The 18,053-nt window shown below is 43.8% G+C and overlaps 1 long non-coding RNA gene and 1 gene segment (V, D, J or C); one reads left to right on the top strand and one right to left on the bottom strand.

The window, feature by feature from the left end:
- The window catches only part of LOC128346630 (M1-specific T cell receptor beta chain-like), a 78,778-nt gene extending 74,853 nt beyond the window's left edge, over window positions 1–3,925 (bottom strand). Inside the window, 1 exon segment of the C gene segment in view lies at window positions 3,718–3,925. Within this exon segment, the coding sequence occupies window positions 3,718–3,925 (208 nt within the window).
- Window positions 16–17,095, top strand: LOC128346632 (uncharacterized). The gene is made up of 3 exons (XR_008317095.1): window positions 16–103; window positions 2,602–2,692; window positions 16,978–17,095. It is a non-coding gene; the product is annotated as an uncharacterized LOC128346632 (long non-coding RNA).
- Window positions 17,096–18,053: the final 958 nt, after the last annotated feature.

Raw genomic sequence — 18,053 nt, 5'->3', positions numbered from 1 at the left:
CTCCACAGCTCTGCAAAAAAAACCTCTGGAGTATGCTTTTTGCAGGGAACTGGCTACACCGGAAGCACCCCAGAACTTGGAATTGCATGCTTCATCCTATTAGGTGAGCACCCTCTGAACTGCCGCCCAAGATGTCTGCTTAGCTTTCCTTTATCGGAGAGCCTGCATGGATGGGGTGCAGATGTACAAATGGCACAGGGGAGAAGGATGAAAATGGGAGCATCTTTCCCACCATCCTGCAAATCTGCACGTTGCTTTCTTCCTCCCTCACTTCCAGGGAGAGCCTTTAAAGGCTCCCTCTGCTTGAGAGGTGAGAGTACTGGAGACTTATAGCATTGTTTGGTGTGTTTTTTAAATTATTATTTAGTAGGTTTTCAAGCCATGATCTGGGCTGGCTCGACCTCGAGATGAATTAGGCCATCATCTAGGGTGGAAAGGGGGAGGGGCACCACAGCCTGGGCCACATGTGACCAACACTAGTGCCCACCCCTCTGCGGGTGGGCTCCTGAGCAGCTAGGCGCTCCCCATCCCAGCCGTCCACTGGGCCACTTGCTCTTTCCTCACCATCTGCTCCCGCTGCGCAGGCCTGCTGCAGCACATTATAACCCTGTGCCATGCGACAACATCATGATAACATGCAGAGGCGTAACTATAGGGGGGGCAGGGGGGCACGTGCCCCAGGCGCCATCTTTTCTGGTCACGTGGGGGGCGCCGCCATGACAAATTTTTTTAAAAATTTTTTTGTTAATACAAATGTTTCCTGCTCAGTGCAGCAGCGCTGCAGCAGTCAAGGGAGTGCGGCGGCGCCCCCTCCCCCATGAGCGGTCCCTTCCGCGCCACCCGCACACACACACCCCCCCATTGCTTTGCTGGCGCCTGGCGGCCAGTCAGTGGCCTGGCTTGGCGGAGGCGGCGGGCGCTTGTGAGGAAAAACCTAAGTATAATGTAGTATGTTGGGGGGGGCGGGGGGCGCCATTTCAGTGCTTGCCCCGGGCGCCGTTTTCCCTAGTTATGCCTCTGATAACGTGCCATGGCAGGCTAAGGGGGGGCAATGGGGGTAGGGATGGACCACCTGCCTGCCTGCCTGTCCATGTGCATCTGCAGCTACTCATGCCACTCTCCTGATGATGGAGGCCCTTTAAATCTTCTCGGCAGCCAGCCTGCTGCAGTATTAGAATAGGAGTACTGAAAGGCCAGTGTGCCCTGAGAGGAAGGCAAGAAAGGAGGCTCTTGTCCTCGGCTCCTGAAAAGACCAACGGCCTGAGATGTTTGATTAATCTTCTGTAATTTGCTTCTTTTAATATTGTAAACCACTTTTGGTTGCCTTTGTCAAGGCAGAAAGGCAGTATACGAAGGTAGCAAATTAATAAACAAACAATGACATTGCTGTGTCAAGCGGTGACATCGTTCTAATGTGCTGCAGCAGACCGCCTGCCTGCCTGGCCATGTGCAGTCACTACCATTGCATATTATAATGACATTGCAGCATAGTGAGGATTTTATTTATTTATTTATTTATTTATTGGATTTATATACCGCCCTTCCAAAATGGCTCATTCTAATATGCAATTAGAATGTGCAGCAGCCAGCAGGGCAGGCATAGCACACGCATGTGGCGAGGTGAGCGAGCAAGTGGGCGGGCGTTCCGTCCCTGTCATCTTCATTGTTGCCTGCCCACTGGGAGGCACCTGCCCGCCCACATGGGCAAAGGGGGCACCAAAGCCAGGCTTCACCTAGGGCGCCCGCAATCCTTGGGCCAGTCCTGAATACAATACAGCCGCCTTGCGGAAGCTATGCAGGGCTTGGTGTGGTCAGTGCCTGGATGGGAGACCCATGTATATGCCATCTGTAGAGAAAGGTGTCTATTCATCCCAGTCACCAGAACCTTCGGCCTGGTTCTTATGGGTTTTTAAATACTGGCTTTAACTTAAACGCCTTGCTTTAGAAGCTAAAGTGTCACGTAACCTTTTCCCTGTTTTTACTCTGGATCATTTGGTGCTAATTATTGTCATCCTGAGAGACATTAATGTAAACGAGCTGGGCCGGGCACAGAGCATCTGCACCTCTAGTTCATCTGCCGCTGCTTTCTCCCCCCAGCCCCGCTGCCACCTTTTTGCCCACCTGCTAGCCGCCGTCTTCCCCCATCCACCCACCCACCCCCATCGGCCTTCTTCTTCTTCTTCACCCGCTGTCCATCTTCTTCACCTGCCACCCCCGCCACCATCTTCCTCCCCTGCCCGTCCCCACCTCTGCCGCTGGCAGTGGCCGTCTTCCTCCCCCACCCACCGGCGGCGGCCATCTTCTTCTCCTGTATTGGATAAATAAAAACAATTTCCTAACAAACTGCTTATCTTCAGTAGACAGGGGAATTGGTGTGGGGGTTTTTTAAAGGTGTTGAGAGTGGTAAGTAAAGATGCCTCAACACCTTTCCCCCCTCAAAATGCCATCCCCCTGTCTACTGAAGAGATAAACAGACAAGGTTGTTAGGAAATTGGTTTTATTTGTTGTAAAATAATTTTATTTTATTGTCAGAAGATGGCACTAACAACTTATACAAAGTACTTGAATGTCATGTGGACATCTCATTGTATCTCCCATAAGAATCTGCAGAGAAGTTGAAATAAATTACAATCAATGGTACAGTGCCTGATCAAACCTCCGTCTTCAACAAGGAAGGAACAGACTCGGCTAGGTAAATGCTATTCTAATTCAATAGGTTGTCTGTTTAGCTTTGTAAATGTTGCATGGCCCAGTCCGATCTATTCCCACACTTTTCTTTGTTTCAGAGTCTTTCCTGGTCTTCTGCAGAACAGTTATAATTTCCCTTGTCTGCATTATGTTTTGTGAGCTCTCTCTCCCTCTCTCCGTCTTTCGTTGCAATTATATTAGGCTTATTCACACAATTGTTTGAATATAGGCTTAATGTGGGTTACCAACACTGAAGTGATTACGTAAACCCATGCCAAGGTGGTTTGTGGTCTGAGATTCCCACCTTGGCATAGATCCACAGATCCACTTCAATGTTGATAACCCACATTAAACCTAGTTATAAACAATTGTTTGTACAAGGGCAAAAACATTGCTCCAGTTCATTGTTCCAAAAACATTGCTTTAATCTGGGCAAAAATGTTCCAGTCCTGCACTTCCTGAAATTATGGTAAGATGGTGGGGAGGGGGAGGAGCAAGAAAGTGCAAGATAGCGGGGAGTGGGGGGTGGGATTTAAGCCTGCCATGGCTTCCGATTCATACTGCAATGCCCCTCCATACTCACCAAACCAGAATTGAACCCAGCAGTGGGGAAACCTACTCAAAACAAGCAAGAGGCGATCGCCAGGCTGGCAGGGCAAACATAAAGACCTCGATTCTCACCTACTGATTCTCTCTTGTGAGAAAAACAGGGATGGGTGTAGAATGCAGAGAGGGAAGAGTTGCAGCACCCAAGAAGAAACCAGTGAAGTATAATTAAGAACTTATTAAAGAAATTGCTCTGGTTCTTTTTCATAGCAAGGCAAACACAGACTGCTCTCCTGTTCTACTGGAGTAAATAGTAAAGCACCATTCAAGAGTTGGCCTGGACCAAGGAATGGATGGACCAGAAACATCACAATGGGTAGAACCCCATATCTCCCTCATAACATCTAGTTCTGCCATCTCTCATACACACCCAAGCACACACAGAGACGAGACGGGGTGGTTTTTGTGGGAAGGGGTGATTACTTTGAAGCGCTGTGTCTAAACTGCTTGCACAGAAATAGACAGCCGAGTCCTCTAGCTTCACAGATGAAATATTCAGGATAAAGCGCTCTGTCTGGGGCCACTCAGCTGTGAAACGGGCAGGAAGGTTGCTTTTCTCTATTTGTGTTTTAGACTGAAAATAAAAGAGGAACTGCAAACCCTTCCCTTTAACCTGCCGGTACCAGTACATGTACTGATGGCCATCAGTTTGGATGCACTCCAGCTTGACACCTTCGTTTTCTGGACACACTGAACTCCATGGCTGGCTGATCTTGGCATTTGAAGATCCTGGGACAGAAAGAGAAAAACCTCATAAGAAAACTTCATTTAAAGCAGTGTCTCAGGTTGGAACTATTAAAGCAGACTGTATAGAATCAAAGGGATTCTGAGCCCTGGACTTGCCTACTTCCAGAAGACTAAAGGCCACCCACCAGCCAATCCACATCTTCTGAGCTGTGAGGAGGCTCTCGCCTTTATGAGGCTGAGGTTACTTCTTTCTTGGCTCCATCAAACTGGCCCCACTTATGACATCACAAGGGGGCGGGAAAGGGGCTCCCACTTCTCATTGCTCTAATCGATTAAATAAGATGAAAGCCTTTTCTGGTTCCTAAGCAGGGGCGTAACTATAATAGGGCAAGGGGAGACAGTCCTCTGGGGGGACACTGCCTTGCCCCCCCCCCGAGGCAAGTCACATGTCTGACTCCCCCAGATGCACACCCGCCTGGGCTTCCTTCTGTTGGGAATTCTCTCTGGTAGAGAAACCCTTTTTCATTATAGCAGAGTGCACAGAGGCACAACACAGCGGATTTAGTTAGGCATGCGTGTATGCTGAGAGTAAAGTAACTTGGAGCCAGTTCATAGTTTCAAATCAATATATATGGCATTTATTAGAGAACTCCATTCTAGATAGGAAAGTGAGGAGTTAGGATCTCTAATCTAGCTAGCTAGCTGGATGCAGATGGATTCTGCATCTCTGCACACATGGTGCAGGGAGAGGAGCTTGCTTGCATGTTGCAAGGTAGAAGGAACAGGAAGAGGAGAGAGAGAGAAAGGAAGTCCCTGAGATTAGCAATCTACATTCCAAAGAGATAGTGTCAGAGCAGTACAGAAGGGATGACCAATGTCTTAACCCTCTAGCCCTCTGACTCACTCCTCTGTCCTCCACTGTCATTGAGACAAGAGACAGCGCAAAGTCCTTAACTTCCAACACCTTCAGTTGTATTCATCCTCTGCAATTGATGGGAATGTTAAGACCTGGAGCTACCAGAACACCATGTCTTTCTCTAGTACCATTAAATGATTTGCATCATCCACAATTTACAAAACCTTTAAAAAAATAATTTAGGATGAGGTTCTATTGTGGCACATAGGAGAGATATAGATATAGATATAGATATAGATATAGATATAGATATAGATATAGATATAGATATAGATATAAGTTTCACTATGCTTATTCAGCCTCATTTAAGATTTCTTTACTTCATGAGCTGAGCTTCAGTGAGGGGAGGTTCCATTTTAAAATTTTGTCTCTGCTCCCACTCCGACCTTGCTACGCCCCTGTTCCTAAGTGCAGTTTCATTTTAACTGGTGGCACAGAAAATAAAGTCCGCCCCCTCCCCAAGAATGCTCACAGCCTAGTCCTAAACATGTCCAGAAGCAAATCCCCCTCCCCCGAGTTGAATGAGGTTTACTTCTAGGCAAGTGTTCATAAGCTTGCTGCTTTTGAGCATATAACTCCGCTTCAGGCCCTGGAACCTTTAGAGACTTCTTCTTCTTCTTCTTCTTCTTCTTCTTCTTCTTCTTCTTCTTCTTCTTCTTCTTATTATTATTATTATTATTATTATTATCATCATCATCATCATCATCATCATCATCATCATTATTAACACAGTCAGACAGGTGTTATTGACTGGTTTGTTTTATCCAGACATCGAGTCCTTCCCAAGGACCTGGGATGCCAGAATTTTATTGTCAATGTTGTTGCTGTTGTTATTATAGATATCGTCGCAGAATATAGGCTGTTCCCAGTAAAGCTGCTTTTTGTAATTGGCTGATGGTGATTTCTGTGGCCCCTATGCTGTTGAGGTGCTCTTCAAGGTCTTTTGGGACTGCACCCAGGGCGCCAATTACCACTGGGATTATTTGGGTCTTTTTCTGCCATAGCCTTTCAATTTCAATTTGTAGATCTTTGTATTTGGTGATTTTTTTCTATTTCTTTTTCTTCTATTCTGCTATCCCCTGGTATTGCTATGTTGATTATTTTGACTTGTTTTTCTTTCTTCTCGACTACAGTGATATCTGGTGTATTGTGTGGCAGATGTTTGTCTGTTTGTAGTCGGAAGTCCCATCATATTTTTACATCTTCATATTCTACCACTTTTTCAATTTTATGGTCCCACCAATTTTTGGCTACAGGTAGCTTGTATTTTTTGCAGATGTTCCAGTGTATCATCCCTGCTACCTTGTCATGCCTTTGTTTGTAGTCAGTCTGTGCAATCTTTTTACAACAGCTGATTAGGTGGTCCACTGCTTCATCTGCTTCTTTACAAAGGCGGCACTTGCTGTTTCTTGTTGACTTGTTGACTTTTCCTCTTATTGCATTTGTTCTTAGTGCCCATTCTTGTGCAGCCAGTATTAAACCCTCTGTTTCTTTCTTCAAGTTGCAATTCTTAAGCCATTGTCAGGTCTTGGTGATGTCTGATTTTCCACTTATATTGTGCAAATATTGACCATACAGTGGCTTATTTCTCAATTTTTCTGCTCGGTTCCTGACCTGTTCTTTCTTGTAGGCCTGCTTTGTTTCATTGGTGTTGAATAGTTTCTCGTTATTGACCATTCTAAGTGCATCTTCTTCACTGTCCTTGATATATTCTTCAAGGCATCTTTTCTCCTCCTCTACTATTTGATGGACTTGCAGCATTCCTCTTCCACCTGAACTGCGAGGGAGGTATAGCCTATCGACATCACTGCGGGAGTGCAGAGCATGATTGATGGTCATGATTTTCCTGGTCTTACGATCTAGAGTCTCTAGCTCTGCCTGGGTCCAGTCTATTATTCCTGCAGTGTATCTGATCACAGGTATAGCCCAGGTGTTTATGGCTTGTATGGTGTCCCGCCATTGAGTTTGGACGAGGATTTTTCAAACTCTCCTGATGTATTCACTTCCTATTTTTCTTTTAACTGCAGTGTGTGCAATGTTATCAGCCTGGAGAATGCCCAAGTATTTGTAATGTTCTTTCTCTTCCAGGTTCTTGATGTTGCTTCCATTGGGCAGTTCTATTCCTTCTGTTTTTCTTATTTTTCCTCTGTTCATTATTAATGCAGGACACTTGTCTAGTCCAAACTCCATTGCTATATTGCTACTGAATATACGGACAGTGTTTAGCAGTGATTCAGTTTCTGACTGGGACTTTCCATACAACTTCAGATCGTCCATGTACAGCAGATGGTTGATTTGACTTGATGTTTTAGATGTTTGGTATCTGCGGTCTGTTTTGTTTAGTATTTGTGAAAGTGGAGTCATGGCGATTTCAAACAACAGAGGGGATAGTGAGTCCGCTTGGAAAATGCCTCTTCTAATGCTAACCTTTTCAAGTGTCTCGCCATTGATTGTTAACTGTGTACTCCACGTGCTCATTGCTTTTATTATATATATATATATATATATATATATGAATGTTTTTGCTGACACCAGTTGTTTCTAAACATTTTAGTATCCATGTGTGAGGCAATGAATCGAAGGCTTTCTTGTAGTCAATCCATGCAACACCTAGATTTGTTTTTCTTCTCTTGCAATTTTCTAAAATCGTTTTGTCAATCAGCAGTTGGTCTTTTGTGCCTCTGGTGTTCGGGCAATTTCCTTTCTGTTCAACTGGAAGCTGTTTGTTAGTTAATAAGTGTTGCATCACTTCATCTGCTATTATTCCAGTTAATAATTTGAACATGGTTGGCAGGCAGGTTATTGGTCTATAATTACTTGGAACTGCACCTTTTGCTGGGTCTTTCATGATGAGATGAGTTTTCCCAGTTGTTAGCCATTGTTCAATATCACCGCCTTCCAAAATGTGATTGAACTGTTTTGATAGTTGTTTATGAAGGCTTGTTAGGTGTTTAAGCCAAAAGCCATGCAGTTCATCATCGCCTGGTGCAGTCCAAGTTTTCATTTTCTTTGCTCTTTCACTTATTAATTCTGGTGTTCTGATTAGATCTTGCATTTGTTGGTTACATTTTTTGACCTCTTTCATCCAGCCTGCTTTTTTATTATAAACTATTGGATTGTCCCATAATTTCCCCCAGAATTGCACTGTTTCTTCTTTATTTGGTGTTTCTACGTTTCTTGCAGTTTCTCCTTCTATGCTTTGGTAGAAACGTCTCTGATTCGACTGGAATTGGAGATTCTGCCTGTGTTGTGTAATTCTGGCTTCATACCTGCTAATCTTCTTTGACACTGCTGTTATTTGCTGCTTTATTATTTCCAGGACTTCTCTAATTTTCCTTGAATCTAGGTGGTATTTTTGGATCAGATACTGTGTGGTGTTTTCATTCTTCAGCTTCTTGTCTTTCATATCTTTCAATTTACTAGCATCTGATCTAAGCCTGGCGATTTTATTTTCTAATCTAATCTTCCATTTAGGTGATGTACTGCTTTCTTTTTTACCAGGTCCACTGATCTTATATCCGAGCTCTTGTGTTGTTATTGTTGTTGCACTGTACATTAGTTGGTTTGTTTCTTGCAAATTCTTGGTTGTTATTTCTGCAAGTGCAGCATTGACATCTTTTAATGCCTGAGCAAGTTGTATTTTGGCAACTGTTTTTAGAGCTGGAAGTCGAACCCTGGTGGTTGTTTGGTTCATGTGCTCAGTTATTTTTTGCTTTAGTTCTTTTTGCTTTTCTGTTAAATGGCATTCAGGTTTTTGAGGTGAAGGCAAAGGGGAGGTTGCCTGGTTTTGATTTTGAAATAGTTCAGCAACAGTGGCACCCTCTATTTCCAACACCTCCTCCACCTGTGCCTGAGCAAATTCTTCAGTTGGTGGTAATTCTTCTTCCATATCTTGAGCCTGTGTTGCTCTTGGCAGTTCTTCCAGCTCAACTCCTGTGAATACTTTATTTCTTATTATGAATCTTCTCTGGTCTGCTAGCCTTTGTCCTGTTATTTCTGTATCTGGATGCTTCTCTTTCCAAATCTGGTACATTCTTTTAAATAACCTCTTCTAGTTGGATTATTATTAATAATAATAATAATAATAATAATAATAATAATAATAATAATTTTGAGAGAAATACACATGACATTGCAAAGCTAGTGCTTGGTAGCCCACCCAGCCAAAGGCAATTCATTCACCTATCTGAGTGCAAAAAACTTCAGGGTCCCAGGCATCTGGCAGACCACAGTGGGCTGTATTTGCTTTGGTTGGTCGCAAGTTGTCCAAACCTAATACAGTCTCCTTGAACTCCAGGAAAACATTTCATAACACTTAGCACTGTGCTGAAAGTGAACTTTTGCTGAAAATTAGAATTGGGGATGAAATTCAGGAGGCAATTGGGGGCAATTTCACAGGTGGCAAACTTAAAGAGCAAACCTCTGAATGAGTTTGATCGATCCCACTGGTTTGATCGATCTGTCTAAAAATTGAAGGATTTCATTTGCCCTGTGGGACCTTTGCTGGTGGACCTACCATCAGGGCCTTCCAATCAATGAAATCAAACCATGGTTACCAGAGCATAAACAGATCTGTCCTCAGATAATCTGTTCCCAAAAGCCCTTTTGGCCTCAAAGCCCCCGAGAGAGATGGTAGGCCATTTATTGACAGGATGTCCCTTGACCAAGCATATGTGGGAGGCCCAGAGTGCAGAGCTAAGTTGGCCAGGTCTAAGAGAACAAACATAGGAAGGTATTGTCTCAGGCGGGGAGGGTTATACGGAGTTGAAAGGTCTGCAGTCTAGGCCAGCAGTCTATATTTGCAAGTGACCCCCTTCCTGGGTTCTGTTGTTTCTGAGGTGTTCTGAGTGTAGATTCTCTGGTAGTATATGAGATTTTCAACGACAAACCATGAATCCACTCTCATATGCTACCAGAGAATCTACACTCAAAACATCTCAGAAACAACAGAACCCATTACCCCATGGGTTAGCAACCCATGGGGGTGGTTGGCAACCTATGTGCTCTACACCACCACTTGCTCTGGGCCACCCTGGTGCCCCCCCAAGTGCAGTTATGGGGCTGCTGAAACCTCCATCATTCCTTATGGGGAAGAACTTTAAAGATGCATAAACTCCATTAAATCTTTAAAAATCAGCCCTCTGCCCAATCCCTTTGAAATAATTCTGGCAGCTTCCTTGCCCCCACTGGGCACTACCACCCACTCTACTCTTCTCTGGGCCACCCCTTTCCCCCCAGTGTGAAGCTATACTTTTGCTGAAACCTCCATTATTCCCTTTGGGGAAAATCTTAAACTTTAAAAATTCACCAAAAACCAGCCCTTTGCCCAATTCATTTGAAATTTGGGTGGTAGCTTCCACTCCCACCCCCTAGTTTTTCCCCGGGGCTATATTTTAAATCCAAAATGTTTCAGATTAGGATTTTGCAGTTTCAAACAAAGAACAAAATTGGGGTGTTTCGGATTTGGGCCAAAAACAAAACAGAAAAAAACCAAAATGCAAACACTACTTTCAAGGTCTCTCTGTCCAAAGATTGACCCTTTACTTCCCCCTCCTCTGTGGTTGCCTCAAAGGAGCTAAGGCTAATCCTCTCAGGAGGAAAACAGATAAGGCACTGTGAACACTACTCCCTTCCCCATCACAAAAGAGCTAAGTGGGCAATAGCAACTCAGGAGATGCACTCATTAAAATTACTGATTGTATTACTGGGTCCTTCTGGCCTGACAGATACCATCCTTGCATGGTACATGCATGGTAAACCACCTGTTTTAGTGCTTGGCAACTTGTTTTGCCAAGGAGAGACTCGGAAGGGGAGTTTGACAGCTGTGTTCCTTATTATTGGCTTTCCCAACTGTGGCTAACTTTGCTTGGGAAGAATCCAAGTTGTTATTGAAATGGGCTAAACGGAGAGCCAGTGCCCTTTCAGAATCTGTAATGAGAGAAATATAGCAAAGGGCTTTGGCCACTGGAAGTACTGCTTGCTGTGTACTTCTTCAAGGCTGCCTTCCTTCCCCCTCTCCCATAACCTGCCTTGTCCCAGCAAGCTGGATGGAAATCAAAGGCTGGAGGGGAGAGCAACTACCTGTGATCAATCATGTGGCTCTGGCAGTGTTTACCTAGAACGGAGCATGGGCAAAATTGAGCCAGCCACACATGCTGTCGCTGGTGATGGAGAGGCAGTGTTGTGGTGTAGGGAGCACAACTTTCACGGGTAGGCTTTGGGCAGGGGGAGATCGCATTTGCTTCTCGCTGTGCTAAAAAAAAGTTTGGTGAACCTAGAAAATCTGTTCCAGGCTGGGTTCAGAGAACAGTGTTGGCAAGTAGTGGTGGTGACTAGGGATGTGTGTTTCGTTTCGGATACAAAACATTTTGTGCACAAAACAGGCCATTTCAGCTGCTTTGTAGCCAAAACAAAACACCCAATACTCAAAACAGAAAATGTTGTAGCCAAAACAAAACATCCCTGTTTCGGATACAAAATGTTTTGTTGTTTCGGCTGTTTTGGAACTCCATTTTGCAATCGCAAAAAGTCTTTCTCCTTCAGTCTCCATTTTGAGTTTTGACATCTGTTTGAATTTCCAGCCCTTCCAGCCCACAGATTGGCCAACGAAAGCATGGGCTGATCTGCTGGCAATTGCCTCCTTATTACTTTTAAGCAAATTTAAGGGTAAATTTTACCCTCATTGGCTAGTGGGGCAGTGTGCATTTCATTGTTGTTGTTTCACACTGTTGTGTATAGATCAATTGCATTTCAGGTGGTGGTGGGGATGTGCATGACCTTTGGAAATCTGCCTGATTTTTTCCAAAGCTCTGCTGTTGTTGATGTGTGATGTTGATGTTATTTGGGGTGGATGCGGGGCAGAAAGGGGGATTTGGGGGCAGAAGAGTAGTTCAGGTGGTAGTGCCCCAATGAGTGCCTGCTGCCACCCAGATTCCAAAGGAATTGGGAAAAGGGCTGATTTTTAAATAATTTCTGACGTTGACATGTCTTTGGGGCAGATTCGGGCAGAAAGGGAACCTGAGGGGCAATACAGTGCGTTGGGTGGCAGTGCCCCAAGGGGTGCCTGCTGCCACCCAGATTCCAAAGGAATAGGCCAAAGGGCTGATTTCTTAGGAATTGTTGAAGTTTATGTTTCTTTAAGGTCCCCCCCCCCGGGAATAATGGAGGTTTCAGAAGACCCATAACTCCACCTGGGGGGCACTGGGATAGCCGGGAACGAGTGGTGGTGTAGTGCATATAGGGTGCCAACCACCCCCATGGGTTGCTAACCCATGGGGTGCTGGGTTCTGTTGTTTCTAAGGTGTTCTGAGTATAGATTCTCTGGTAGCATATGAGGTTTTCAATGACAAACCATGAATCCACTCTCATATGCTACCATAGAATCTGAATCTACACTCAAACATATCAGAAACAACAGAACCCATTACCCCATGGGTTAGCAACCCATGGGGGTTGTTGGAACCCTATGTGCTCTACACTACCACTTGCTCTGGGCCACCCTGGTGCCCTCCAAGTGCAGTTATGGGGCAGGAATTATGCAGGTCCATCATTCCCTATGGGGAAGAACTTTACAGACGCGCAAACTCCATTACATCTTTAAAAATCAGCCCTCTGCCCAATTCCTTTGAAATAATTCTGGCAGCTTCCTTGCCCTGACTGGGCATTACCACCCACCCTACTCTGCTCTGGGCCACCCCTTTCCCCCCAACATGAAGCTATACTTTTGCTGAAACCACCATTCTTTCCTATGGGAAAAATCCTATACTTCAAAAATTCATCAAAAATCAGCCCTTTGCCCAATTCCTCTGAAATTTGGGTGGTAGTTTCACCCCTTGGGCACTACCACCCCCACCCACTAGTTTTTCTCCAGGGCCATTTTTCAAAATCCAAAACGTTTTGGATTCGGATTTTGCAATTTCGAACAAAGAACAAAATTGGGGTGTTTCGGATTCGGGCCAAAAACAAAATAGGAGAAAAAATGCACAATCCTAGTGGTGACCCTTATAAAGAAAGGATTGGTGCAAGGTTTGTTGTGGGGGCCTAATGGAGGGGATGGCTTTCACTGTGTGTTGGAAACTCAGAGCTTAATTTTCAAAAATGAGAGGTGCTGGGACTCAAGTCCAGGACTTGGTTGTGACCACAACAGCACTCTGCACATGCTCAAAGGGGACTTTTTCCTTGCTTCACATAGTTTGGAATGGTTCTAGGTGGGCCCTAGTACTAATTAAGCCCTGTTGAAATGTGAATTGTCAAGAAGTCAGCCCAGGCTAGCATCTCTCCAACTTCTCATTCATTTTTGCAAGTCGAGAAAGGAAACTTTGGGATAATGCATGTCTGTGGTGGGGAAGGAATAGCTGAAAAATAGAGCCCATTGATTTTGTTCACATGAATAAATTATCATAGAGGATCCCTCAGTTGTTATGTATGCCATAAGGATAAAAATGACTAGTATTTTTCAATAATGTTTTCTGATGGACTGGATAATAATTTTTTATTACTCTGTCAGATTTCAGTTTTTTACAATTCTGGGGCAAGCTTTTCTGATGGGCAATGGGTTATTCATTCATTCATTCATTCATTCATTCATTTGATTTCTATACCGCCCTTCCAAAAATGGCCCAGGGCAGTTTACACAGGTTTTATGATGGAACAAGACTGAACCTTTTCATTAACCTGGCAGATTTCATTACTGAGGTAAGCTTTCCTGATAGGTGATGTTTTAGAATTTACTAAGCCGTAATTTTTCATTAATCCTTCAGATTCTGGTACCAAGGTAAGCTGTCCTGTTGGTTTTTCCCCCCTGATGGACTAGAACATAATTTTCCATTACCCTGTCAGATTTCGGAACTGGGGTAAGCTTTTTCAATGGGTAATATTTTCTGATGGACTGGACCATAATATTTCATTACTCTGTCAAATTTCAGTATTTTCTAGTAATGTTTTCTGCTGGATTGGGCCATAATTTTTCATTACTCTGTCAGGGTAAGGGCACTGGCTACAAATGGAGAGCCTGAGCATGTCCTTCTCTTTCCAGCTCTCCAGGCATTTCACAGCACTTTAAATTTGCTCTAATAAATATTATTGTAGTTGTTCCCTATTTGTATTTCAGAATTATTTAGGTACCAGATAATACAAGCAACAACATCTGATGCTTTTCTGTAGATCAGTTTTGTTCCCATTTTGAAGAAGGTAATAAAATCTGACAGGAAATGTGGGCAGAAAAAAGAAATACTGAGTATGTCTTTTGCAGTTGAACATGTTCAGGATGCTCATACATTGGATAAGAAAATCTGATAGGCTAAGGAAAAGGTTCTGTACAGAGGCAATGCATCAGCCACCTCCATGACCTCTTCCAGAAAGGAAGTACAAGCAATGGAGGCACCTGCACAGAGCGTGAGAGAGCTTCTAGTCTCACCTAGCTCTCTGCTGTTTCCAACTTCATAGGTGCTGCATTATAATATTAGAGACCTTAGAAAACATACATGATTATTTTTTGGGGGAGAGATCATATGATTTAGTTTAATTATCAAAAGGTTCATTAAGAACCGCACATGTTGTGTTAGATATGATTAATACAGGGTTTTCATTTTTCTCATCTTATTCTATTCTATTTTACTTCAATTTTATGTAAGTAAGTGTGTGTGTGTGTGTGTGTGTGTGTGTGTGTGTGTGTGTGTGTGTTCATTTGTAAGGACCATTTTATCTGGGTTTGGACTGTCTATTTGATCAATGACCAAATCCTGAAAATACTCCACAAATCCCATTACTATCACTGTATAAGAGAAACACAGGGTTGGGTCTCCACATCTTCTCTCATAACTTCTAGTTCGGCCTCCACACACACAAGCACACAAAGAAATGAGAAGAGGAGGTTTTTGTGGGAAGGAGAGGTTACTTTGAAGCGCTGTGTCTAAACTGCTTGCACAGAAATACACAGCTGAGTCCTCTGGCCTCACAGCTGAAATGTTCAGCATTAATCGCTCTGTCTTCGGACGGTCAGCTCTGAAATGGTCAGGAGCATCACTCATCCCTTGTTCAGTTGAAAAGTAGAAGTGAAAGAGGAGCTGCATACCCTTGCCTGCGTCCTGCCGGTACCAGTACATGCGTTCATGCCCATCAGTTTGGCTGCACTCCAAACTCGTACTATTGCTTTCCTGCAACACTAAACTCCATGGCTGGCTGATCTTGGCATCTGAACCTCCTGGGAGAGAATGACAAAGTCTGTAAGAAAACTTCATTTAAAACAATACCTCCAATCACAACTATTATACAGTAACAACTGTGCAGAATGAAGGGGGATTTTGAGATCACGACTTGCCTACTTCCAGGAGGGAAAGGGCCACACACCAGCCAAACCACATGGCTGCTCTTTTGAGCTGTGAGGCAGCATTTGGCTTCTTATAAAGATACAGTATTTTCTTCCTTGTCTGGCTCCATCACATAGACCCTGCTTATGACATCACAATGGGGGTGGGTACCAGGGGCGTACGAATTTTAATAGGTTGGGTGATCCAATACATCTTTCAGTGTGGTCCAAGTTAACTGGTGTGATTGAAAGTTCAGGACGTTTGTTTGTTTTCTGCAGATAAAGGTAAAGTGTGACGTCAAGCTGATTTCAATTCCTGGCGCCCACAGAGCCCTGTGATTTTCTTTTGGTAGAATAAATTAGGGGTTTATCATTGCCTCCTCCTGCACAGTATGCGATGATGCCTTTCAGCATCTTCCTATATTGCTGCTGCCCAATATAGTACCAGCAGGGATTCGAACCCGCAACCTTCTGCTTGTTAGTCAAGCATTTCCCCGTGGTGCCTTGCATCTTATTTATTATATTGATCTATTATATATTTTGAAGAGTTTGATTTTAGGTGTGTTTGTGCAAAAGACAGTCATACTTCCCAATTACCTACAGATAACAAATTCTGCAATAAAAATTCCTACTACTGAAAGTAGCTGAATGCACTGCTGGAATATAAAGCTGTAAATAACCTTTTTAGCCTACTTTCCTGTAGGATTATGAGATTACCCGGCATTGTGTGTGTGTGTGTGTGTGTGTGTGTGTGTGTGTCCATGTGCCCCCTCCCCATCAACTTCGCAACACCTGGACCAATATGAACCAAATAGGGTACAGTTGTAGAGACACATAGGGACACCTCAATGGTGTAGTTTGTGATGATGTCATCCACCCTGATCCAAGATGGCAGACACATAAACTTTTGAGGCACAAGTGGGCTAACTTGTGAACCGCCTAACCAATTTGAACCAAATTTGCTACAGATGTAGTGACACATAGGGAGGCCCAAATGGTGTGGTGTGTGATGATGTCATCCACTCCAATTCAAGATGCCGGCCATGTGAACATCTGAGGCACAAGCGGGCTAATTTGTGGACTATCTAACCATTTTAAACCAAATTAGGTACAGTTGCAGTGAGTGACACATATTTATTTATTTATTTGATTGATTGATTGATTGATTGATTGATTTCTATACCGCCCTTCCAAAAATGGCTCAGGGTGGTTTACACAGAGAAATAATAAATAAATAAGATGACATCTCAATGGTGTAGTTTGTGATGATGTCATCCACCCTGATCCAAGATGGTGGATGCATAAACATTTGAGATCCAAGTGGGCTAACGTGAACGACTTAACCAATTTGAACCAAATTTGCTACAGCTGAATGGACACATAGAGATGCTCCAATGGTGTAGTTTGTGATGATGTCACCCACCCTGATCCAAGATGGTGGATGTATAAACATTTGAGGCACAAGTGCACTAACTTGAGGACTGTCTAACCAATTTGAACCAAATTTGGAACAACTGTAGTGAATGACACACAGGGACACCTCAATGGTGCAGTTTGTAATGATGACATTCACCCTGATCCAAGATGGCAGACACATGAACATTTGAGGTGCAAGATATCTAACTTGTGGACCTCGATTTGCACCAAATTTAGTCCAGATGTAGAGACAGTGAAAGGAAAGTAAGCTGATTAGTTCTTACTAGAACAACTTATTTTTTATTATTTTTCAGATGAAATTCTGAATATATTAATCATACTTTATTGTCCTGAACAGATTTTTAACACTCACTAATCAGATACATAATTCAAAGATGACATCATGCCCAAGAGAAACAGAAGATCTTTCTCAGATTCAAATTTTCTCTGATTCAAATTGATCATCATGGTAATTATTCAATAAAACGAATAACGACTAAAGTTGAAATCCTACAAATTTCATATTGTTCTTTTATTTGCCTTTTGTAAGCACATTATAAAAACAATAATTACATATATTTAATTTCTTCAGCTGTCCTGTACATGTAATCTACACAAAATGACTTTGCTCAGTCAATGACGGGCCTCCCCTGCAGGTTTGAAATATTTCTGCCCCACTCCTCCAGGCAGCACACTACTGCTCCAGGCCCCTTAAAATAGACAAAAAGGCTAAAAGAGTTCAAAATTGAAAAACCAATTAAAACCAGATTTAAACTACCTCTTAAAAGAGGAGGGTGTTCTTTTTAAACCTCATCAGGGAGTGAGATTGGTGAAGCTCCTCTGAGAGGGCATTCCAAGTTGGGGCCCACTGCTAAAAAGGCCCTGTCCCTGGTCCCCACCAACTGGCTCTGTTTCAGTGATGGGGCCGAGAGCAGGGTCTGCAAGGAAGAGTAGAGCGCCTTGGCAGATTCATATGGGTGAATGCAGCCCAACAGAGACCCCAATACTAAGCCTTGAAAGGGGTACACAAGTTGTATTGTAGCTTTGAAGATAGTATAGAAGTCACGGGCAGAGCTAGTAGCGTTCTGATGCATGCACGGAACACAGGCTGTTGGGGGGGGCATCGTGGGGCCCCCATTCACCTCCACTGTACCCCATATCCTGCCACTGTCATGAAGCCCTTGGTGGCCCCAGTGTGCCATACTCCTTGTGTTTGGCAGCCTGGTGCTTGCCATTCCCATCAGCACCATGCTCCTCATACCTGGCGGCTCCATGCTCCTCATCCCTATTGGTGGTATGGTCCTGCTGTGCTCATGCTCACAAGCTGGCTGAGAATGGAATGAGCATATTCCGTGCGTCCCAACCAGCTCAGGGTCAGGGGGTGACCTTCTGAGGTAAGTAAGTGGGCAGGAGGATGGCGTTGCCAGGGATAGG

The sequence above is a fragment of the Hemicordylus capensis genome, chromosome 2 (genome assembly GCF_027244095.1).
Source record: "Hemicordylus capensis ecotype Gifberg chromosome 2, rHemCap1.1.pri, whole genome shotgun sequence".
Classification (NCBI taxonomy): domain Eukaryota; kingdom Metazoa; phylum Chordata; class Lepidosauria; order Squamata; family Cordylidae; genus Hemicordylus; species Hemicordylus capensis.
This window is presented reverse-complemented; position numbering and strand designations above follow the sequence as displayed.